General features: G+C 42.2%; 1 protein-coding gene across 2 annotated transcripts in view; it reads left to right on the forward strand.

Annotated features, from left to right (window-relative positions):
- The first annotated feature begins 229 nt into the window (after nucleotides 1–229).
- flnbl (filamin B, like) overlaps nucleotides 230–26,499 on the forward strand; it is a 73,858-nt gene continuing 47,588 nt past the window's right edge. For both annotated transcript variants that reach the window (XM_061041734.1, XM_061041735.1), the window contains exon 1: nucleotides 230–643. In XM_061041734.1, coding sequence (XP_060897717.1) covers nucleotides 352–643 — 292 coding nt within the window. In that variant the 5' untranslated portion in view covers nucleotides 230–351. The remainder of the gene's footprint in view (nucleotides 644–26,499) is intronic.

Here is a 26,499-nt window from a genome sequence, read left to right on the forward strand (position 1 = left end):
ATAAATATACAAGCTCAAGTCTATTTACCATTTATCAATCAATCAATCTTCCTGACACAGGCTAAACAGCTGGTTCTCAAAGTGGTTGGACATTGAGGAAGATTAAATCCAGAAGGAGGCAGTACTGCAACGTTAAGAAAGAAACCCTGAGAATTCCGAGTTTTTCAGAGCGGCACTTGAACGCAGCAGAAGGAGCCAGCCTTTTCCCAGTGAGGTTCAGGGAAAAAACACTTAAACCAACTCCAGGCGGCTCCGAGGAAGCACCGCGAGGACACGAGACACGGTAAACCAGACCACCTTTCTGTCACACTGTGCACAAGTTTAAACAGGAAGAATAAACCCCCCTTAAAGATGCCGGCCACAGAGAAGGACCTGGCCTCGGACGCTCCGTGGAAGAAGATCCAGCAGAACACCTTCACACGATGGACCAACGAGCACCTGAAGTGCGTCAACAAGCATATCGCGGACCTACAAGTGGACCTCGGCGACGGCCTGAAGCTCATCGCGCTGCTGGAGGTCCTCAGCCAGAAGAAGATGTGCAGAAAGTACCACTCGAGGCCGAACTTCGGGCAGATGAAGCTGGAGAACGTGTCGCTGGCTCTGGAGTTCATTGAAAAGGAGAACATAAAGCTCGTCTCCATAGGTGCGTAAAAGTCGGTCCATTCATTCATATGTGGAAGTCTCTCTGATGCTTCAAACACACCCAAACCCACTCTAATGCTCCGTGTAGTTTCTACACATGAAGGAGAAGTTTGCACTACTTTTATAGTTCGTCCAAGTGAAGTTTTACTCCCAGTTCTCCCAGTTTATAACCCAATCATGCAGCTTTTTCTCGTGCAACGTGCAAACCCCATTATTAATACATTAGTTTAAAACGTTTTAGCTATTTTACACTAAAACGTATATCGTCAATCAATATATCTGACATCTCTTTAATCATCTGGACCACCTCTTCAATTCGGCATGCATTTGATACAAAAAATAACAACTTTAATATATCAAATATACATTTTTTTTATAAGGGGTTCACGCCTTTTGCTACCGCCCACCTGGATGAATTGAGAGCATGGTTTTAGAGGGCAATGAGAGACAAAAGGAAACCTTTTTTAAAGCTTGAGTTCATGATTTTTATCTGCAATTTATACTTTTCTGAAGTTAAGTTTTCCCCATAGATTCCTATGTAACATTCACAGTCTATGCTTTTCTCAAATAGTATCCCAAACACATCGTTTTGCGTCGCGGAACGCACGAATTGCGGTAAAAGAATTAGCATTTTAAAGTTTAATTTAATTTTTCCATATAATTACTCATGTTAAATATCATTGTAAATAGTGTATGTGGAAATAGTGGGGACACTTTTCAATTCGCCATACATATTAGCCTACTTATAAAGTAATGTTCATTCATTATCAAATGTATGTTTTATAGATCTTTGTGCCATTCACATCTGCATGGTTGCATGTACTCAGGTGACATATAGGTGACAGGCGGGACTGTCAGTGTAGAGGATTGAAGTTTGTAAAGTTTATATTTCACTGAAAGTATTTACATGTTTTTGGAAGTAAAAAGTGTCACACGAGGCATGAAAGCGTGATGTGTCTCCAAATGTGTGGTTATCAGCGTTTGTAATGTAGGAGTCCAAAGTTCAATCCATACCCTTTGTCCTTTCATTTTGTGTGGCGTTTCCCGGGATTTCCGGGTCTTAACAACATTAACGCAAATTAATTAAATGTTCCCGCGAAGAGGAAGACGTGGAATTACGTAAAATACACGTTTTAATAAGATGAATCCCATTTTAAATGAATTCATGGTCCTCTTTAGCTCGCATACATGCAGCGCCGGTGACTCCACGCCAAACCTCATTTGAGAATCCTGCATTTTAACATCGCCCCGCTCTGTTCGCGATAATAGATCAATTGAAAAATATGAAGTTGTTTATACAGAATTAACATGAGTTGAAAAAATGTAAAAACTGGAACTAAAACACCTACAAACATTTCAGTTTCGTCGTAGTTTTGGTTACTGGTGAAAAGTCGACCCACATTCATTGCTGATGAAATGTGTCATGTTGTCGACAGAAAGCTTAAAGTGACATATTTCTAAATGGAGTTTGGCATGTTTTGGGTGTGAGAGTCTCAACATGACAACAGAAGAGTGTTTTAATGAGCAGACTCCTGCAGAGAGGAAACACACCTGTGTTAATGAGCATGGCTTCATGTGGAGAGGTGAAGTTTGTTGTGTGGAAATATTTCACACTGTCCTCAAAAACTCATAAACTCCATTTTATTTTTTGTTAATGAGGTTCGTCAGCTGTTTGAGAAGGAACCCACTGCTTAATGTTTGTCTTTAACAAGCGGCTTGTTGTTGAGACACAAACATAATCTCTGATTTTTATTGGTCTTCCATCTGTCCTCTGTGTCCTCTCTCACAGATTGATTTTATTGATTTAGATAAAGTTTTGAGCAAAGAGGAAATTCATTACTGATCTGTTCTTCCTCGTTTCAAACTATTTGCTCGAGCTTGCACGATTTTCTGACCGTTTGTTTTCTGTTACATGTATCAGAAAATGTTTGTAGAAACAATTTCACAGAATGAGAGTTAAAATTCTGTGTTTTTTGTCTTTAAAATGTGAGAATATGTCGTTTCTCTCAGGCTCTAAATGACTGAATAGTGGTGGGTTGTCACATAAAAAGTTGAAGGTTTAGTTAAAGAACACATTCAGTGTGTTACATCAGCATCGTCATTTTAATATTTGTTGTTTTTAAAGGTTTATTTTGGTCGTTTTATGCCTTTTATGTAGAGACAGGACAGTGGATAGAGTCAGAAATCAGGGCGAGAGAGAGCGAGAGTGGAGAGAGAGTGAGACATGCGGGAAAGGAACCACAGCTCGGATTCGAACCTGGGCCGTTCGCTTAGATGACGATAGCCTCCATACATCCTTGGAGCGTGCTTTGCTTAGTCATGCTTGTAAAAAAAGAGTTGATGTACTCAGCACATTTTTCATTACAAGGTTAGCGCCTGACCTTCTCTTTAGATTAAAAACAATGAAGTTGATCAAGAAGTGCATTTTTGGACGCTGGTAGCTTAGCGGTTAGTTTGTGCGCTCCATGTACGGAGGCTGAAGTCCTCCAAGGGGACCTGACCGCCTCTGAACGCAGCCTCAGTCTGTGTTTTTTTCAGTTCTGCCTCCGTCAGCGGTTCGATGGAGAGATTCCCTCCCTCGTACATGCTCAGAGAAACGTCTCTTTGCTTTATTAGTGACATCGTCAGTGGTGCGACCTTCATGTGATGTGTGCGGGGCCAGGTGTGATGAAGACGTCAGAGTTCAGGATTCTTGTTTCCTGCTCTTTTCACAGGATCTGTTTGCACTCTTGACTCATCCTCGAGCTCATCCTCATATTCAAACATTTGAATCCAAAGTCAGACTGAAAGAAAACCACAGGAATCTGCTCTCTGAGTCTAAATTAGTCTGAAAATAGTTTCTGTGTTTCAGCGCCAGACCTTCAAACCACACCAGAGTTCACTTCAAATCCAGAGACCACGTTGTCTGGAGATCGACCAAAACTGATTTTCTAGACCCAACAGATATTTTCCCTCAAATCAAATGATTCTGAAAATCTCAGAACGAGCTCAGACCCTCGAGTGTGAGAGCGACACACACAGGTGAGGTGGCGTTGGCCCTCTCCACACAGATCAGAGATGAACCGTCCAGTCAGTCCGATCAGAAAAACTGAAGGGAGCTTTGGAGTCCCATCGATGGCTCCCAGTTACTGCTCGCATCAAATATTAAACCTCTGCTGCTCGCTTACAAAACATCGACAAAAACGTCTCCTCCTTTCCTAAACGCTCTCATCCCGGTCGACGTTTCTGCTGTAAAAATTATCTTAATGTGGTGTGTATGTGACTTCCTGTGCTTCTGCAGCCGGCCTCTAGTGGACACTCGAAGAACTGCAGGATTTTGGATTTTTTTTTTTTTTTTTTTTTTTTGAAATTAGGATGTTGATAAATTGTATTGTGTAACCAGCTCGACACACGGCCGGTTTCAACATGTTTTTTTTTCAGTCTCCAGTAGATTAGAGAAAAAAAGCCTCACTCTCAAGTGATGTGTTTCCATGGTTACCAGATTAGCTTGTGTAAACACAATCGTTAGATGTCGAGAAGTCTCTGTGTTGAGCGTTTTAAGAGTGATCGTTTGCATTAATCAGAAATGTCTCATGATTAAGACGGAGGGACATTTACTGACGTGTGAATATTCTGTCATCAATGAAACGTCCTGATAAAAAAAAAAAAAAAAAAACTGCAGGTAAGAACAGCTGAGTGCTCATTGCTAAAAACATGACAACTGAACTCCTTTTATTGAAACATTTCATTGACATTTCCCGTAACTTAAAACAGGAAACGGTTCACAGAATCATACACACACTGTAACCGGAGTGTGTGTGCAGCTGCAGTCTGGAAGCTGTGGAAAAGATCCAGTGGGATTACACAGGTGACGTTTGTGTGTCACATATCTCACCTCCATGACGGGAGGAGTGAACCAGACGACCAGAGAGAGAGAGAGAGAGAGAGAGAGAGCGTGGGAAGGAGGTGTGTGCTGCTGTCAGACGGTCTGTGTGTGTCCACCCTGTGTCATACCCGCCAGCTGTGGTTTACACCTGATTAAAATGTAGCTGTCGCTTCACCTGATGTGTCGTCTTGGAAAAAACTAGTCCACAACATTCACTGAAGAGTCAGTCTAAAGTCTGTAGCAACTCAAACAGTATCATGATTCCATATTACAACGTCTTCAACGGAGAGACAAGAAGTCTGACACGATCACAGACTGTGAATATGAATCAGTGAAGCCTGAGTGACGTCAGCCGTCTGTTCCTGCAGGAGGCTCATTGGCAGCAGCCGCCATGTTGGAAATCCTGTCTCAGCCTAACTTTCAGTCAACCTAACAGGCTGAGAGCTGGAGGCGGGTTTTAAGCCTCCTGACAAACCGTTACACCGCGCCCACCTGTCAATCATGTCAGCTACACGCCTAACTATGGATAACACGTATCGTTCATAAAATAAAAAACAGAGACATTGAGAATACATTACCCCCCGTACAGTGTGTGCCAGTGAGGACAAAAACTAATGAGACCTATTTCACATTTTGTACCAGGATGTAAACATGTAAAGACTCAAAATGTCTCACTCTAGGATTGGAAAACCTTCCTTGTGTCCTAGTGCACGTCTGTGTCTACCTGCCTGTTTGGACATTGTGCGTGTGTGTGTGTGTGGTATAAAAAGGGTGTTGGCCCTCCTTCTGTGCAGACAGGTGTGTTACCTCATGGGTGAAGTGCAAGAAGAAAATCCATTTTGTTTGTGAACTTTTCAGTTGTACAATCAGACCATCAACAGATCAACTTATTTTGGTCACTTTCTGAAGAGTTTGTCGACTCTAGACGGGTTAGCTTCGGAGCCTGACCTGTTTTTGAAGAGCTTGTTTTTTTATAAATAGGACAAAAAGTTGACTCATTTTTAAGTTACAAGAATGTTATTAATGTCATAGACAGCGCTAGCTCTTCTAACAAACTGGTTCGGGTTAGTAAGGGCTCTTTAGGGTTATTTAAGTTCTAATGTTGACCCATAAATCTTATAATAATAATAATAATACATTTTATTTATAAGCGCTTTTAATAAGACACTTTACAATAGTTAAAACATAAAGAACAGCACAGTAAGGACAGACTAACAGACATTGCAGCATTACACACAAATCATAAAGATAACAACAATAAAGGTAAACTACAGAAAACAGAAAATACATCACAATCATACATTAAAAGCTTGTTTAAAGAGGTGAGTGTTGATAAGTGATTTGAAAGTAGGAGTAAGTAAGTGAGTTCCAGAGGGAGGGGGCAGCTATGGAGAAGGCTCTGTGGGGGAGATAGTAGGTGGGCTTTTGAAGAGCGGAGGCTTCGTGCAGGAGAGCCGTGAGGTAGGAGGGGGGTCTGGTGGTTAAGGGCTTTATGTGTGAGGAGAAGGATTTTGAATTGGATACGGTAAAGGACAGGGAGCCAGTGGAGATTATGCAGGACAGGGGTGATGTGTTCACGTATTCGGGTGTGGGTGAGGAGGCGTGCAGCGGAGTTTTGGGTGTATTGAAGTTTATTAAGGACTTTGGATGATGTGCCGTAAAGGATGCTGTTGCAATAGTCGAGTCTGGATGTGATGAATGCATGGATTAGTGTTTCAGCAGCAGAAAATGAGTAGTGGACGGAGGCGGGATATATCTTCTTCATAAACCTAGTTTTTGTGCACAAACATAACTGCAGTGGTTCCATTTAACATGTAAAATAAATGCATGCTATCATCTGGGACTTGAGACAAACCAGTCATGGGTTTTAACACGCCTTCAGCGGGTACAGTAGACCCGATGTGATTGGAGACGCTAATCCGGGCTGCGCTGGGCTCAAGAGACGCAGAGTCGAGCCATTCCAGCAAGCCGTCTGAATCACTCTGTTGCATTGTGTTGATGTACCGACTCTGCACTGAGCTGTTAGGTTGAGTAATCGGTGTTGACTTGTGTGTAGTGCAACCAAACGTCACGCGTGTGTTTTAACTGGTGATGACGGTACGGCAAAAAAAACAAAAACACAAAGAGCGCCCGTGACGTCAACAGCGCCTTTCTGAAAAGTTGAAAGATTTTCAACTCGAGCGGTCGGAGCCGCCACACAATAACAACAGAGTGCTTGTAAAAAAAAAAAAAAGACAGTGGGCACGGTGCTTTTTATCCAGGCGGTCGCTTTCTGCTGTGAATGCTCTCTACTCATTGAAAATAATTGAAAAAAAAAAAGATGCTGGCGCTGAGAAAAAAAAAAAAAAAGGCTAGGTGGACACACACACGCAGTGGGGCCTAATTGATTTGTCATCATGTAACTTTAATTCTTCTCTGAAGTGCAAAATTTAAAGGCGCCTGACTGACAATTTGTTGCTGCTAGTTGTGTGAAGAGCCAGGTGAGAACAGGCCGGACAGGATCTGTAGCTTTCAGTTGTGACCTCAGTCAGACGGTGTGACCTCATTCTCACACACACACACACACACACACACACACACACACACACACACACACACACACACACACACACACACACACACACACAAACCCTGTAGGCGGTGTTTTTGAGTCGTGTGAGTGAAGTTTATCTCTCTCTCTCTCTCTCTGGGTGCCCGTTACATGCGGCTAAGTCGGAGTTCAGACTGACATCAGCATTTTGTGAAAACCTTCAAAGGTCAAACAAACAGAAACGTAATGTTCACCTGCAGCTCAATGCAGTGATAAGATAAACGTCAGAATGAAGACATACTGAAACACACACTGAAGTGCGCGCACGCTAGCTGACCGGGACTTTATTGAACCAGAGTGTGCAATAGAAACAGACTTAGAGAAATAATTAGGACATACATTTAGTATTTTAAGAATTTACTAGAAAGCGTCTACTCCACTGAGGAGAGGGAAATGTTTCTAAATGGACTTGAGCTTGTATATTTCTTTTCTAGTCTTTTGCTCAAAGTGCTTTTACACTGCAGGTCACACCTAAACATTCACACACTGATGGTAGAGGCTGCTGAGTAAAGAGTCCATCAGAAGTAACTAATCAATTCAACACATTCATATGCTGCTGACAAAGCAGCGGGAGCAACTCTGGGTTAAGTGTCTTGCCCAAGGACACATCGGACATGTGGCTGCAGGAACAGATGAGATGCGACCGACTCTACCACTGAGCCACAGCTGCCCTGATAGTCATCTGTTTACAAACTAGGTGGCTACTGAATGAGCTAAAGGACGCAAGGGCTGAATTTTTAGGTCAGAAAACTCACTAAAATATGTAATAATAAACATCAGTTTATAATATAATATATAGGATAGAGTGACGGCAAACTTTGGGCTTTTACGGGTATATTTTTCAACTCTTATCTTGTTTCCCTCTAAACTATATCCTGCAGATAAAAAAGCCTGTAGTGAACGATTTAAACAAACCCAAAAGGTTCACTTGATCAATGAATGTAGAAGCTTCTACAACTTCAAACACTTCAGTTCAGGTCCTCAGAGATCCTGTGAATACATTTTAATCCCACAGCTATAGCTATATTGTGAATTGCATTATAGGTCAATTGTCTATCAGAACTGTTTGCAACCATATCGATTCTGTAACATCTGCATCCATACATGAATTTAAAAAGTTGCACATGACGATATATCGATTTTTTTTTTTTTTTTTTTAGCACAGCCCTATGACCTGGAGCCTCTGCTTTATGCACAGCACCAAATCTCCAAGGCTCCATCATGCTCAGTAGAGGAATAACATGCACACACAGACAAAATAATCGGTTCCTTTTTGTAGCCTCAACTACAGATTACAATAGATCGTCCTTGTTGGCGAGACGTCTCACATCGAGCGTGTTGCCAAAGCAAGAAGTCCCAAACAAACAGCAGAATGAATGTAGTAAACGAGAAGATTTGACCAAAATATTTAGTTTGAAACAAAAACATGCTCTCGTGATAGATCTGTGTTTGTGCTGTTTTCTCTGAGGAGGGTTTGAAAGTCTCTCTGTGTCAGTCTGTGACATATTAACTAACAGTCTATTCCTGCTCTGGGCCGCAAACCACACACACACACACACACACACACACACACACACACACACACACACACACACACACACACACACACACTCCTTTAGACTCACTCTCTTTCTTTCTCTCTTGGTTGCCATGGTGCTGTGTGTCAACAACAGTCTCTGGTCCACTCGGCTGTTTGGACTCTGACAGCTGATAGATGTTTGGTTTCAGTCTAGCAGGAACGTGTGTGTGTGTGTGTGTGTGTGTGTGTGTGTGTGTGTGTGTGTGTGTGTGTGTGTGATTTCATGCCTCGCTGCTTTTTCCTGAAACTCATCTTTCTGTTTCTGTTTTTCTTTTTGTGTCATGATGGATTCTTCTGTCGTTTGTTGTGTAACCGACGTGCTGTTTTCATTTGGGGGTTTTCTCACTCTGACATCACTGACAGGCTGCTGCTGTTCACGTTTAACTTTTATTAGGACATTTAATGTTATTATAGCAGCATTCACACACTCATCTTTAAACAGAGACGTCTCTGATGTCTTTGTTAGTGCTCCTGTGTGGCTCTTTCAGGAATTCATTCAGTTTTAGTTTACTCTTTAGCCATCCAAGTTTAAAAAAATTCTGGTTCAGAAAATTGACCTTTTTTTTTTTTTTTTTAACATTTCTATTGATGTCAGGTTCTTCCGACGTATTTGAGCAAAGCATGGAGCAAAATCGTAGGACGTGGCGCTGGTAGCCTTGTGGTTAGTGCGAGCACCTTGTGTACAGAGTGGGTTCAAATCCGACCTGTAGCTCCTTTCTCGCTTTTCCCGGGCGGCCTTAAAGAGACAGCAGCTGAAATGAAGCGTTTCAGGCCGAGGCTGAAATGAGGGATTTTACTGACGCCAGTATCAGATAAATAAGGAGTTTTTTTAACTACACATCTCACAACGCTGCTCGATAGGAGTCCCAGACCGACATAAGTAAAGGTGAAAGTGAGAATAATATATGAACTTTAAAACGAGGATCAACAAAACAAAAAAAAACGTTTAACTATTGTATTCATGATGTGCTTTTATTGTGCGTCTGTGCTGCCACTGACAATAGCTGCTAAACTGTTTATCATTGTTTTTATGGAATCTGTTCTTAACGTGAATATATTAATAAAATGCTCAAGTAAAAAGCATTTAAAAAAAAAGAGACTGTGATTAAAAAGTCCTTAATGTTTCTGCTCTTATTGAATAAACAGAGATGTTCTCGACATGAGGACGCTGAAACCTTCAGAGGAATCATGTTCAGCTGAAACTGTTTCGATGACAGTCTCTCTTTCTCTCATCACGGTAAAAAAAATGTATCGAGACAAAGACACAGACGGAGTGATTGATTACAGGGCGGGGGGAGAAACAGTTTCTGTTGTCCCGGCAACCTTTGTAAACATATTCAGTGATTGGCTTGAGTCGACAGGAGGGGGGGCGGGGCTTTGAAGAGGAAGTGTCACATAGCTCCAGTGGTGAGGAGCTGCGTTCAGGTTCAGATCAGAGAGAGAGCGAGAGAGAGAGTCTGAGATGGAGGGGAAATCTACTGTAATCTACTAAAAGCTTGTTTTAGGTTCATCTGCTGTTTAAGGCATTTTTTAAAGGGGCCTAAAATTCTCCTTTCCAGCTCCAGATTTTAATATTTTTTCCCTCCTGGAGTAGATCTGCGTATTTTACAGTAACAAAGTTCTTATATATCCTGTTCAAGTAATATATGTAGCACCGTAATCTACCCAGTGTCTAAACGAGCTGCTTGAGGTTGTGAATCTTTGGCGCTGATTAAACCTTGCATGAACATCCATGAGATTTTATTACAAGTAAACAGCGTTGAAGCTAGGTGTGAAAGCGCCAGGTCTTTAGGCTAAATTCTCTTTAGGGATTCAATCTGATTCAGAGACGACTCATTAAAATATAGAATAGTTCAATTTGATTTAGTATGATCCCGCTGCAGAGATTTTGGACTTTGTTCTCTTCTTCTTGTGAGCTAACTGGTGAGCATCCTCTTACAGGTGGGAAAGGAGGAAAGGTCAAACTCAGAGTCCCGCGAGATTACCGGTGTTTTCCATTAATCTGAAATAGGATGTCAGGGCGTCGACTGGAGTTGGCCATGTTCCAGTCACGGGTTGGTAACAAGTCGGAAAAGCAATATGGACGCCTCCAGGTGTATCCTTGTTTTATTGGCTAACAATCTGATACTATCAGTGTGATCTGTATGATTGATTTAATCAAACATAAACAGGATAAGTTATTAAAAAAACACTATAATGTTCCCCAGTTTATGATTCTGGGTTCTCACTCGATCTGGGCGTACCTGATCGAATGGAACGCACCATAGAGACACTAACCGCAGTGATGGGGAGCAAACGCCTCAGGGAACCAGTTCATATCTCTAAACTGGGCCATTGACTGGTTCAAGGTTCTCTGACCTTTAACCTTAAGACCGGTGACAGATTCAGACCGGTTTATCTCGACACAGCTTTACAACATGAACCATATGTAAGGCTTATTTTCTCAAGGTGGCCAAAACATGTCGTCCTCCTAAGCCCGTCCACAATGCAACACGGCTTATCTTCTGAGTCTGTATTTATTCTACCTTCTTCAAACAGAGGCCGAGCTGACCTTTTATCTACTGCAGGAAATACGCTGACCTTCGAAAAGTTCCTCAGACGACCCACATGACTCAAACTGACTGTCCCTTTAAGAGCGCGTTGGTCTGTTTAGGTTTTGTGTCCAATGTTGGGAGATGTTTCCAGTGTGACCAAACTGAAACTGAACAGTATAGTGTAGTAAATGAAGACAGGAGGGAGTTCATGAAGAGTTTTCTTTCCCTTTTGGAAATTGAAGCCATGAAGACTCTAATGTGCTGTTACATGCTAAGTTCTCCCATAAGTCAGAGCTGGCTCGAGTGTTTTCATTGGCCATGTTCTCACTCACTGACCCACAAACCTCACAGCTCCACAGCTCTCTCTCTCTTTCTCTGCAAACCTGCATCCTCTGTGATTTGTGAATTCTCATCTTTTCTCGGAGCACAGACGTCTGGGCTGTGGTCATATTTATGGCTCCGGCCTTTGTTCTAATCTTTTTCACTGCGTTGGTGCTGAGGCTAAAACGAAACTGTAAGTGGTTAAAAGAACAGAAACAAGAGGTCTAGTTTGAGAAAGATCCAGCAGGTCCTCGGTTGTAGTTGCTGCCAGATCAAAATCAACGACCACATCAGGGTTCAAATGGACACAAGGTCACAACTGGAGAAGGTGTAACTTGATGAACAGGCGTGAATCCACCATTAAAGTTGGTTTTGAAGGAAGCGTGACTTGTGGTCTTGGAACCAAAAAAAACAACACATTTTTGGTCGGAGAACAAAACTTCTTTCAGGATAAAATGTACACTGTAAAAAAAAAAAGAGTTTGAGTCGAGACCTTTTAAAGTCTTAAAGTGTTTTTAGACAAATTTCCCCCAACTGTTTTTAATGTGTGGAGCTGATTGGATGTGAAATCCCATGAACTAAAGTTATTGTGGGTTAAAGGACCAATCAGTAAGATGTGTAGAGAGGGAAATGACCTTACTATATGATCAGCTGTTAGGGGAACATGCTATGTTAAAGTACTGGCTTCTCTGACAACAGTGCAGCAGCCAGTATGTCCTCCTTCTAACTTTGGATTCTGGTCCTGAATGCTCTGGATTTGTTTGGACCAGAGAAGGTAGGCGCTTTTAAGGCGACCCCCACACGGCCGTTTTGGACGCTCGTCAGTTTGCCAGATATGAGAGCAGTTATCAGGTCAAACCAACAGGTGTTGCAGCGATGGAAGCGGGCAAGAGAACTGGTTCAGATAGAAGTGATTGTACCCGACCTAAAAAGCCTCTGCATGTTTCTAATAAGCTCCACGAGCAGAAACGTGCTCAAACTAGGATCAATATTGGAGATGCTTTTTGAAAAATGGAGAGAGGTTAGAACGCAGAAAGGTTTACAGACCGATGCAGAGCTGGCTAAACACTGACGCTTCAGTGTCCACGTCCCGTCTTCTTACCTGACAGCTTCTGAGCGATGAGTTCATTCATCTGAAATCGCTGCAGATTCTGGGACGTGACCAGAACACGTTTCACACCACTCACATGTTATTTGGTGCTGCGCCTGAGGAGCACATTTTACCCTGAAAGTAACGACCTGTGACACGCTGAAAAAAGACATGAGGTGACTCTGCCAAAAGCCTCATTCAGGTGTGACTAAACCATAAAAGAGAGCTCAGTCTGAGGATTTAAAAGAGGTGACACACATACTTTATCAGCTTTAGAGGGCAGCTCACACACTCTGGAGGGACTGTTTTTTTTTGTTTTTTTTAAAGCTATGAATCATGAAGTGGACTGCCTGACTGGATTTTACTTGTTTGGTTTGATGCTTGAAGCTGTTAAACGTTCTGAACAGAAGTAGAAGTTTGTTCAGCTCCTGTCCTCCAATTCAAGGCTGAAGTTTTTGTGAGTGACTGAGAGACACAACACACAGAGCCTCTGTGTCACTGCAGAAAAGGAAACATGAGATTAGCTTGGATATAGTCTTACACACACACACACACACACACACACACACACACCTCGACTCTGCAGAGAAAGCTCCTTTGTTGGTTTCAGGTCTAAATCTCGCAGCTTTTGTGTTCCGTCGTTTTGAAGCTTAAAGGAACAAATCTCACTGAAATCCACTTTAAGAAACATTTTAAGGCGTTATTACAGGAAGTCAGATTTTACAACGTTTACATGTTTTGCAATGACCAAACGGCGAGTCTAAATGTATGAAAACACTGATTAAACAGTCAGAATGCAGCTCAATTTATTTTCAAAACAGTCAGCAGGTGAACGATGTAACTTGGTTTGCAGATTGTTGCTAACCTGGCTAACAGCCTTCGATCCTTCTTGCAGCTTATCATCCACATGCCCTTACTTTATGTAGTTAGTTTTACATTGCGCTCGTCGTTGTGCCATCTTAACCTGACACAGCCTTCCTACATTTGTATCTCAATCTTCTGCCGAACAGCGCTGCTCCTACAACATGCTATCCGTTCACTGTGCTTGTTTACATCCTGGGTTGTAGAGCGCAGAGAGTGGGCCGATTAACCAGAGCTACAGCTCCGACTAGTGGCGGGTGATTGTGTTGCAGTTTGAGCACAACATTTGACCGACATCAAGGGCCCACATATACTAATAATAGATCGATTGACTGACAAGTAACTATGTGAGGTCTAGTGAGGGTGATCACGTTTAACTGTTTAGTCGACTCAAATCTCTAATATAAATGTAAAAACACACACAGTCATGTTTTTAAAAATTTGGCACATAGAGCTCAACAGTGATTGGCCACTTTTTCGGGGGCTCTGGTTCCAGAAGTAAATTTCCCCATTCAGTGCCTCCCTTCACATTTCACTTTTTCACTATTTGGCGCCTGAAACCAAGACGATCAGCTACCCCTATACTCGTGGCTATCGTACATTTGATTCGGCGCCAAAACGGCAAAAAAAAAGCGGACAAAAAAAGCAAAAGGTACAAGACTGTGTAAATCATTTTCATCCTGAGCCAAGGAACTACACATCCCACAATCCATTGCGAATGATACTGCTTCATCTTAAACTTAACTTTTGTCGTTATCAAATGCGTGTATTAGTACTTTTCGTTTGAGTTAACTAGCTAGGTAGCATGCTTGCGAAATTATTCATTCACATTAGGCGTGGAGGGGTGGGAAACATTGCCATGGCAACAGCAAGCTCCACCAATCAGAGTCGTCACTGTAACACTCTATGATCGTGGGTAGTGTAGTTCTCTTCCCCCGATATCGCAAATAAATTTTTTTTAAACCAGGTTGAAGTCAGACGAACCTGTGTCTCCTACAGGAGCATTAACCATCGTTTCACACTCAGGTAGCTCGTGGTCTGTCGACCTGTGATGGTTATGACATTAAGGCTAATCGTCAAATCAGCTACACTGTTGAGCCCTATTGTGATACCGACATTTTAACAGCTGATGTACATTAACCTGAGTTTATCTGACACATGGAACAACAAGTGGAAAACTTCACTTTGTCCCTTTTATACATCCTCCTCCTCCATCCTCGCACACAGGATAGACTCACTTCAAATTTGCACAACGAATACACAACTCACGCACAAGGCCAACCTCGTTAAAGGGAAGAAGGCTACACTACAGTCGGAAACACAACAGACTCTTTTCATCGACTAGCCTTCACCTCCTGTTACTACCTGGTGTCTCACTGAAGCCGAGCTGTTATCACGTCGCTACAGTCATTGTGTGTTCTCTGGCTGGATTGTCTTTGATGTGGAGGCTATAATCAAACACACACACACACACACACACACACACACACCTACACCTCTGTTGTCTGAGTGGAGTTAAAGCAGACATGGCGCTGAGTCAGAGACAGGCTGAGAACTAAATCTCTAGTTAATGACGATGATCAGGATACACAAGATGACAGAGAACACTAATGTAGTCTTCTCTTTCTTTCACACATACACACACACACGCACGTGCACGCACACACACAAACATATATCAAAACCTCTACATTTAAACAAAACCACACTGCTACGTCTCAGCACACACACACACACACACACGCACACACACACACCACAGTGGTGATCTGTGTGTTGGTGTGTGTGGTCGCCCTCGTTTATAGCAGATTGTTGTGTGGTGATAATCATCGTGGTGAACCTCCTGCAGCCTGGCTCGACTGAAAACATCTCAGACTTTTCTTTTATTACTCACTCTTGTACTATTTCTGCCTCGTTTTGTTTTTAACTCTTACTCTGCTTTTCTTTCTTTAACTTCGATCACTTTTTTTGGCACACAGATTATCTTTGTTTTACCCAGAAACCAAATGTCTGATTCACATTAAATCCTCTTTACTGAATTGGTCTTAGTTCAGTTTCATAGTTTTGTTTCAGAATTCCCAAAACCCCAAGTGCAGCGCAGGGATTTAAGATCTTTCATTTTTTAAGCGATTACTGAAAACCATCATCTTCTCATTGCAGATACTCACACATTAACTGATGATTTTAAATTATTCTACTTCAAAAAGAAGGTGAGATTCTGTGGTTGTTGAAGAAGAAAGAATTATTAAGCAAAGACAGATTAATTATTCTTTCAGCTCTTTCAAACACGACATCTGTTGTTGCATTCTGCACATGTGTTGCCTTCCTCCCAGGGCCGTGTCCAAAAGGGTGGAATGGGCCCCCCTTTAAATATGATGGCCATCCCACATGTCATCCTAAAATCCAAATTTATGATTGGCCATTTCCTTAATTAGGGGCGGAACTGAAGAACAAAACTACTATTCTGGCTGTTCACAGGCTAATGAAATTACTTTCAGTTGTGAATAAATATAAAAAAACTAAAATGGAATGGTTTACTTGTAATGGACCTGGTCGTCAATAAATATATTTTTGCAAGTTTGACAGCAAGAGTTTATGCAATTTTCTTAGTACTTAAAGTTGTGGCTGCACAGACATCTTTGATTTTGAGTCCCGAAAGAATCAAAGATAAGAAGATTTATATGTTGACAAATTGTGTTCCTTACATATCATTAGTGGGCATAGGAAGGGTAAAAGTCAGTGCCTCAGGTGGGAGACCCCAGTCTAAAAAAGTCTGGACACGCCCCTGTTTCCTCCATGAAGTCCTCTACTGTATACCTACAGTGGTATCTAGTCACAGGATTGTTAACTTTCCAGTAAGAGCAGCTCATACAGTACAGGACTGATTTAATCGATTTCTTCACTTCTTGTTGATGCAATCAACTTGTTGCTTTTTGAAATCCTCATGTCTGAGCAGCTTTCTTCTTTATTTTTGAGTCTTGCTTTTTCTCCACTTTCACCTCCTCTATGTGTTGTTTCTGCGCCGTCAGGAAATGAAGTCAACTAAACTTCTGAATAATTTTATGCGTCAGTTGAAACAGACTTAAGTTGCCAAAACAATGTAGCTTCATCCCGTGTGCTTTGGACCTGCCTTTTCCTAACTTTCCAAACTCCTTTTCCTGCCTCAAAAACTTTCTTGAACACACATTCATCTGAATCTGCATCTTCTTTATTTGTGTCTCCTTTTTTTTTAAATGTCTATTTTGGTTAATTTCATTCGATTCTTTTTCCCGACCTCTCTTCCTTTTCTTAAGTTCTGCTCCTATTCTTTTCTATTGTTATCTCTTGTCTCATGTTCCTCCGCCTCGCCCTACCCACATGGCCCGTCTGGTTCTGATGACATCATAGCCTGGGAACCAGCAGGGTGAGGTCATCAGAGGCTAAACGCTGCGGTGTGTTTGTCAGTGTGTGTCCTGTTTATGCATGAAGACGTAATGCCAGATGTGTGTGTGTGTGTGATCTGTATGTGTTAATGAAAGGGAAGCAGTGCTCTGGTTACTCAGCTCTTCTGTGGTTCACATGTTTTTTAAATTTTTCTTCAGCTGTTCATGAGCAGCTTTTTTAACTCGAATATGTTCCTATTGAAAGCTTGTTGACCCCACGTGTAGATTTGTACATGTAAATATTTTGTCTCATTTGCTTAAGATGCCACAAAGAGAACTGACGAGCCCGTCTTGATGCTCATGGAGCGTTTAACATCTCTAATAAGACCTTAATTAAATCTACCTCATGAAAACCGCCTCTTGCTTTATGGAAAACTGTGACCTCTTTGCTCATCTTGTGGCGTTCCACAGAGCTCAAGATTAGGCCCACTGTTGTTCTCTATTAAAGTAATAAATAATTTATTTCTTGGCTTTTCATGCCTTTATTGTAGAGACAGGACAGTGGATAGAGTCTGAAATCAGGGAAAGAGAGTGGGAATGACGTGCAGGAAAGGAGCCACAGGTAGGATTTGAACCTGGGCTGCCCGCTCGGAGGACCACAGCCTCCATACATGGGGTGCGCGCACTAACCATTGCGCCACCAGTGTCCCTGTTGTTCTCTATTAAGTTGCTACGGCAAACCTTTTCAATGTCAAAACTTCTCTAATTATTCCATAAATCTCTAATTCAGTTTCAAGTAATCCCATGATGTCCTTTGTTTTTAAATGCAATCCTAAAAACACTGCAATAACTCAAATCTAGGCAAATGTATTTGCCTAATTATATAAAAAAAATCTCATTACACTTTTTTTAAGCCACTTTCACCCAACAAGTCCAGATAAAAACCTTATTTTCAAGAGATTCAAGTACGACTATATCTGCCAATAAGTCAAGTACATTGTACTTGTGGATTTTTTCAACTAAATTTGAGACAGTAAATCTCATTTCAAGAAAGTCGACAAGTATATTCCCTTCCCGATTGGCAAACTTTTCTTTTCTTTTTTTAAAACTTTCACAAGCAATTCAGACCTCATGTTTGCTTTTAAAAGTTGAAATAAGATTTTTATCTGGACTTCAATCAATCAGTCTTTATTTGTAATGCAGCAATTCATAACAAATGTTGTTTCAAGACACTTTACAAAGAGCAGGTAAAATACCTTACTCATTGTTATTTTACAAAGACCCAACGTTAATCCATCATGAGCATGAAGCAACATTTATCAGATTTACAGTGGCAAGAAAAAACGTCCTTTAAGAGGCAGAAATCTTCGGCAAAACTAGACCAACTTGTCAGGTGTCTTATAAGAAATGTAATTAGATATCTTACAAAAAATTAGACAAATTCACTTCCAAAGATAGTGTTTTTGCAGCGCAGTGTAAGTTATGGATACTTTCTATAGAGGTCGGAGGAGAGGAGGAAGTTGTGTCACTCGTCTGGAGTCGTCACAGAAATCTGTGAGGCTGAAATCTGGTTTTAGTTTGTGCAACTCTTGTTTTGTCTCTGGTTTGATCAACTCTCCAAGGGGGGGGGGGGGGGGGGGGGGGGGGGCAGTAAATGAGTTAAATAATTTGTCATGCTCAGACACAAACTGTCTGTATGACTTGGTAGTAGATTTAAAGTTTGGTTTGGCCTTCACATACTTGCATGTAAATAGTTGTAAATACATAACTCATTCTTCCAGAGGGGGCTTCCTGGTTTTGTTTTGCATTTTTATTGAGCTGACATCATAAATCCAGCAGAGGACTGCTGAGTTGTACAGGAGTGCCTGAAACTGACATTAAAATACCACCTCAGTGGCATTATGGTCTTTTGGTGTCTCGTTCCCATTCTTGTGAACACGATATCTCTGGAACACCAATGAAGTTATTTATCAAAATTTGGCACAAACATCGACTCGACCTTCAGAATGAACTGACTAGATTTCAGTGGTCAGATATGACGCTGGGAGGTAAAGGTCACTGGGAGTTAAAGGCCACTGGGAAGGGGTAATGCCCCCACCCTTGTGAAAGCAGTGACTTAGTGGCATCTGGTAAAAGTTTAATTACACCTGGTTCTGGTTTCGTTTCTGTAAAGACCTTGTTCCACCTTTTTCAAAACCCAAACATCCATTACAGTAGAGCTTATCTACACTGCTATCGAGTCTTGTGAGTCCTGTAACGTAACCTTATATCTGGAGTTGAATCCCATCTTTTAAAGGAGACATATCATGAAAAATCCACTCCTGAGTGTCTACTGACCCACAAAATGTTAAATAAACCCATCCAGTCCTTTTGTCTGTGGTCTGCATAAGTCTTACAACACAGAGAAAAATGCTCAGTTTCAAATTTGCTCTCCTTGTGATGTCACAGTGGGATTCTGGTAAAAATAGATCCTGAGTCCTGGATTAACTGGACACCTTCATTGACCTTTTTGTGTTTAGTTTTGTTCTTGGTTCATTCACTTCTTTGATTCTTTCTGCACGAGGCTGAAAGACAAGAGAGCAGCTTGTTTCTTCTTCTTTGATCTTTCTCTCTTCATCTCTGCAGCTGTTTGAATCCCACCAGCAACCAGATTAAAGAGAGAGAGAGAGAGTCTGAATGACATACTATCTCGTTCGCCCCTCATTAACCAAACCAAAGCCTCCTTCCTTCTCGCTCTCTGTAATCTGGTTCTTTTTTGGTGGGCTCTCCCCCGGAGCCGCTGCTGCATGACTCATGTGACTCTTATTAGGCTGCACCGTTATTACAGCGATGCATCATGCGGTGATGTCATCAGTGGGTGCCACAGTTTGGGAGTGGTGACATGATGCTATGGGCGAAGACTGTGGACTCTGGAACAGGGGTCACATGGTCGACCTTTTAGAGAAGATTTTCAGTGATCGCTGAATTCAAAACAACTGAGGAGACCTAAAGGGGCAGTACACCCAAATGATTAGAAACATACTTTACTAACCTCTAGTCATACTGAGCATTAGTGATGAAATCTCTGCCCCCACCCTAATACAGGGGTGGTGGAATTTTGGATGACAGATACAGTATTTCCACATTACTCTGAATCATTCAAAGAGCATGATGTCAAATATGTCGATAGGCACAATTTCTGCAATTGTATCGGTTTATGTTTTAAGGTGGAATAACAGGAGCTAAAACGTCAGATAAAGCTAGTCACATGACTTCTCAGTTCAAGTTTGACCTGTGTTGGTGAAACAGTGTAGCACCTTTCACACATGAACTCCTGAAAAGTTTCAGGTTTCAGGACAGGCTGAGAGTGGAGAGAGTTCCCCGTCGGAGAGGAGGGGGGAGGGGCCTCAGCAGGCAGGACCTGATGATAAAAAGACGCCAATCTTTACAACATGTCCAAGATGGCCGACAAAGCAAAAGAGTCTTGACGCACACAGGTTATAAACCAAAGAATAGAAAATTACAAACTGGCAAGCAGCAGAGAGTAATGGTGCGTTCCATTTACCTCGGATGTCGGAGCTGGGAATGACATCGCACCCAAGTTAACCACGTTCCTGCTGTGAGTTGGCAACAAGGCGGAAAAGCAACATGGACGCCTCCAGGAGTACCTTTTGTTTTTGTTAGCTAATACCAGACGATAACGACACACTATGTGAGAGTTTGCACAGGAAAATAACACGACAACATGTCTATCTGTGTGATTGATTTAGTTACACAAAGAGGACGAAGCTGCTCATAAAGATAAAAGTTACAGCTTCAACGTTACTTGTTGATGCACGTAGCAGCCATGTTGGATTTGAACTCGGGTTACTGAAGGTGCTCAGAGTTTCTGAGTGGGAATTCAGACTTTAGGGTCGAGCGTTCCTGATGACGTATCAGACCGGCAACTCAGAATACCCCACTCCAGAGCTCAAATGGAACGCACTCATATGAACCAGCTTCATTACATCCACAAAGATCGAAAAGTTCACGCGGCAGTTCCACGATATAAACATCAACACACGCTCACTCATGGTGAATTTTTCAGAACATTACTTGCTGCTCGCAGGAGTTTACCTCCAATTTTTTTTTAAATTTAAAAGCAAGAAATTACCCAAAATGAGTTGCCTACTACTATTTGGAACAAGGTTATGAAAATGAGCACTTTGACACTTTTTTGATACGACGTGGTGTGAAATGATGTCATTTTTTATTTCTAAAATTGAGGCAGAACGTCACAAAGCCCAAAAAAGCGAAAGATATTGATTCACATTTGAAACCCATTTACCGAACAAGTTGGCCACTTTCAGGACAGAAACAGAAGTTGGTATGCAGTGTTTGGTCATTTAAAAAAAGCAAGAAATGGCCAAATATTTGGTTCCTAGGACTTCTATTTTTGTTACCGTGGTAATGAACAGGCCTTGACATCAATACATTTTTATTATAATATCTAAATTTTGAAATCTGATATTGTGAATCCACATACCTATGTATAAAATAATTCATGTGATGGTGGTCTTAATTGGTGGAAAGTTATGATGTAATCAGGCTAAAAGCACAGCATTGTGAGTGTGTGTGTGTTTGAGTAGTTGTTACTTTCCTCGGTGTGTTGAGTGAAGTTTTCGTCAGTAGCTGAGGGTGTGTGTGTTTATGGTTGGGTTTAAATTAAGTGTTTGTTGAGCGATGGTTAAAGGTTATGGGAGGGAGATGTGTGTGTGTTTGTGTCGCTTTTGTTCCATTGCCACCATGCAGTGGGTGCTCCGAGGGGAGGCGGGTGATAAATGGTGTGTGTGTGTGGTGAAATGGGGGGTTTGTGGGTGGGGTTATGATCTCACCATCCAGGAATGTGTGTGTGTGTGTGTGTGTAGCATGGGTCAAGCCCTATGTACACACACACACACACACACACACACACACACACACACACGGTACCTTCACATCCTGTTTACCACTGCAGGTACCTCCTGTCCTCCTTTTCAAAGGCTTTCCTTCCTTCATTTCACTTTTCCCCACCACACTTTATTTTAAGGTTAATTAGTTTTGACACCTCTTCCGGTCGTGTTCACTGCGAGGCTGCTGAGTTTGCTTTCATGTCCTGCTTTCCCCGGCCCCCCGATATTTGTGCTCGTTTGGCACTGACCCTCAGCAGCGCTCGTTCTCTTCTTTTAAACCCCGTACATGAAAATCACCTCCAAAACTAAGTTGCATGAGAGTTACTGAGGCCTCTTTCTTACCTACAGGAGCAAGAAGTCTGGGGCGCACATGGCCTAGCGGTTTGGTCCACCCCATGTACGGCCGTGGCTTAACGAGTAGTCAACAAGTTATCAGAGTTGACGAGGATCGCTGAGAGAAAACATAACAAACACTAACACAAGAGTCAGTTCTGTAACCGAGTGTCTGCTTCTCTCTGAAGAACCTGCTCTGCTGTGGAATGAACCACCTGAGAGATTTGACATTTTTGGGGCCTTTTGGCCATTTATTAGTCAGAACAGCTGAAGAGAGACAGAACATTTTTTTTGGGGTAGAGAGAGTAGGGGATGACATGCAGAAAAGGGCCGAGGTCGGATTAGCAATCGGAGTCTTTGAAGTTTTATTAGTAAGTTAAATGTGTGTTTTTGTTGGAGGAAGAGGCAGGAAGTCAATACCATGGCTCCTGTCATGACGCCTGTCATGGAGGGGATTTTGGTTTCACCTTTGTCCAACAGGAGGAGGTGTTAGTGTGTTGTCCCAACCCTCTTAATTCATCAAATATAGAGCTCCAGGTCATTCATTTCTCATCATAACTGTATAGTAAGTGTTAATTCATTAAGACTTCCTTTCTTGTCACAGATTATTTGTAAAGCACTTTTCAGTGAAGCCCCGAAGAGTCCCGCCTTCTCTTTCATTTCGAAAAGCGGATTAGGAACCGATGGCGTGCTGCTGCTGGAGTGCTGATGGTAAATGTTTGTCAGGATGGCGGTCGGCTGACATCAGCGTGACGATCGGCCTCAGGCGTGGACCGTTCTGTTCTGTTCTGCAGTAAATTGCAGGTTAGGAAGCTGAACATGTGTGTTCGTGAGGTGGTGATGTAGTCATCAGTGAGTGCAGGAACAGCTGTTGTAAAAATGGGAACGGCAGACGTTGTTGCCTCTGAGGGAGAGAGAGAGAGAGTGTTCTAGGTATCTCACCTGTAGGCAAGGTATGACTGGTTTTACAGATGAATGTGTTTACATTGAGACAGATCTTTATCTCGAATACACCGAGGGAGGAGGGGGGGTTAACATTCTTGAAGAAGGCAGCTTCACACCTGTATGTGAATAACAGAATCAGAATCATGAGGTGAGAGGATGTTGACGCAGAGCAAACTGTTACCTGATTGACTACAATGGAGAAAACACAATTTCTCACAATCTGAAGAAAGTCCAGCCATTACAGCTTCCATCCGTTAATCCATTATCTTTAGCGCTTGTCCCGTTCTGGGTCGATGGATCGGATCCCAGCTGTCATTAGGCGAGAGGCGGGGTTACACCCAATCTCAGGGCTGACATATCGAGACAGACAATCACTTTCACACCTACGGGCAATTTCAGAGTCACCAGTTAACCTAACGAGCATGTCTTTGGACTGTGGGAGGAAGCCGGAGTATCTGGAGAGAACCCACACATGCACGAGGAGAACATGCAAACTCCACACAGAGAGGCTCCTGTCAGACGGGGATTCAAACCAGGAACCTCCTCGCTGTGAGGCTAACAGCACTAACCACTGCACCACCTTTACAGCTTCAGACAGAAAAGGTCTACATTAGCAGCAGACGGCCTCCAGTGATATTTTTGACCACAATGTGATGTCATTTCTTGCAGTAAAAAAAACAGTTTTTATTTCAAATTTTCCTAATTATACACAAAACAATTCTGAATTAAGATGCATGTAAAAAATAAAAACAAAACTCCAAAAAATGTCCTGAAATGAGCTGCTTTTGTGAACACAGACGGGAAGTTTATTCACCTCCTCTTTTTTTGTCTTCTTCCTGCCAGCCCTCTGATCGCATGAACTCGTCTGAACAGGCGCCGTTGATTACATTGAGCAATCCTGCAACCAGTCCGGTAGCCGTGCTTGAAAGAGAAGCTGCTTCATACTCTTTTTATTCTGTCACCCGTATGTTCCTCTTCACTCATTTGTTGATCCTGCGCCAGTGTCCCGCTGTGAGTCGTTTGTGTAAACACTGAACAGACGTCAGGAGGATTTCAGTCGCAGCGTGTCTCAGAGTGCATATGTGGAAGAAAAGGTTTTACAGCAGTTAGTCATACTCTGAATATTTAGTCACTTTGATGACCGACAAAGATTGATTGATGAGCAGAGTGCATCTCCATTTTGATGGTGCGAGGGAGGTTGTTGTCAAAATCAGATTTGTATAAAGTAAAATCATAACACGCTCATTGGACAGTTTATACAAACTAAGCTGTGTGTAGACTTGTTCTGTGTGGATTTTATCAATGAAAAAAAGTTAGGCCACATTTTTTTTTTGGGGGGGGGGGGGTCCCAGCTTTTCTGAGAGAAGTAAAAAGGTTGGGAAACATTACCCTTCATTCTGTAAGGCTGCCCATGAATAAAAGAAGGATCTCAGTCGACTAGTATTTGATTACGCTGTGAGTCCACTGGTAACTGTTAACAACTCTTTAGACTGCATAAACAGTAAAGATTCTTAATGAGTGGGAACAACCAGCACGAGACTGAACGTTTTATTTCAGTACAGTTAAACATCGACCGGCGGTCTCCCCCTTCCTCTCTGAACACTCATTCCCCTCCTCATTCATTCAGAGATTTATCAGAGCTTAAATCCATTCACAAACGGTCTCCGTTTAATTCAATGTCCTGGATCGGCATCAGATAAACAGGGCCTGTGCCTCTTGAGCGGCCCGATACCTGCTGATTTGTACGTCCGTTGCTATGGAGACGCCTCAACACAAAGAGCAACAAGGACGCTGATGAAGAGGTGGGGGCTAGGAGGGTTTAAGTTTGTATTTAAGAGGGAGAAAGAACGGAGGGAAAGTGAGGGAGAGCGAGAGCGAGTGTGTGTGTGTGTGTGTGTGTGTGTGTGTGTGTGTGTAAAGGTGAGTCAAGTTTGTGCTAAATGCCTCTCTTATCAGCAGGGCACACCCTGGTTCCGGTGCAGGAAGTTACATAATGGGCAAACAGCAGAGCACACAAATACCTGCTCACTGATCCAAACAGTCAAATGTACGATCTGCTGAAATGAACCAACCTGTAACCAGCGGTTTATTACCACACAATGACCCATATGTAAACATGTCAATAAAGGGTCAGTATATGTCAGCAGAAAAGAGGGCTCTGGTTCAGTTATCACCCGGACCATAAACGGAGAAAGGCTGCACAATATGTCCAGTTTTTAAGATATATCGATGTATTTTCAAACGACATATAGAAGAACACATTATCGTTCGTGCGACTTTTTGACCCAGTAGATGTCGCCCTTGAGCACCAGCATGAAACCAAAACAAACTGCTGTTTGGCCACGCTTCCTCTTTTCTAAAGCCTCCGTCCTCCTCCAGAGACACACCTCCAACCCCCCTCCACTTACGTTGACACAAATTAGTTCAGCACAAGTGGCGCACAAAATTGTCCTTAGTGTCCTGCATTGTGGTGTTAGCATGCTAATGTTAGCGCTCTTTAGTTAGCTCGTAGCTTCACACTGCATGTACATTTACACAGAATGAGCGTGATCTAAAAACTCTTACTAACATCCAAATAATCAGTGAGTATGTTCTTCTTCTCTCTAGTCCTTGACTAAAACAGCTTTTATACACAAGGGGAGGAGCCGGCCATCCTGTCCATGTAAACACGGCTCTGACAACAACACAGCCAGCGGGACTCGAGCTTCTCCCTCATTGTAGACAGTCATGACTCAGAGAGAAAAGAGACTGGATTTCTGCTTTATTTACATTCTTCCTTTGATAACTTTATACGTTTCTTCTGTAGAGCCGCCAGTTTGACTATTTCTCCCTCTTCTTCCTCCCCCGCCTCTCTCTGTGAGTTAAACTTAAGAAACTATTCTATTTAAGGAGCATTTTTAATTGTTATACATTTTTATTTAATTAACAGGGACACAGAGTGTGTCTGTTCATTAAAGCTTAAAGGATTCATTCAGATCAGCTGATTTGATCGAATGTCTGTTGAAAGTTTGGATGTTTATCTGAGCCGGGCGGGGTCAAGTAGGTCACAAATGATAGGACAGATAGTGAGAGGCCTTACCTGTCCAGGTGTGTGTTGTTAAGTTTTTTTATGGATGTGCTCTATAAACCAAATCCAGGTCATAATATCTACGTTAGGACTGACTGTTAATTTGGTAGAGAGAGAGAGAGAGAGAAAGGGATCAGACGTAGAGCAGCAGGAAACACACACACACACACACACACACACACACACACACACACACACTCACTGACACACACATGCCCCCACTTGAACCTGGATTCCACAAATACTCTCGTATTGTTGTTATTTTGTTTTTCTTTTGTTGTTTTAAATAGTCACATTAAACTTTTTTTTCTCTCTCTCTCTGTCTCTCTCTCTCTCTCTCCCTCCCCCCCTCCTTTTGTTTCATTCTTACTCTCATCTCTTATCTGAACAATAGGCTGCC

This window comes from Labrus mixtus, chromosome 7, assembly GCF_963584025.1.
Source record: "Labrus mixtus chromosome 7, fLabMix1.1, whole genome shotgun sequence".
NCBI classification, from domain to species: Eukaryota; Metazoa; Chordata; class Actinopteri; order Labriformes; family Labridae; genus Labrus; species Labrus mixtus.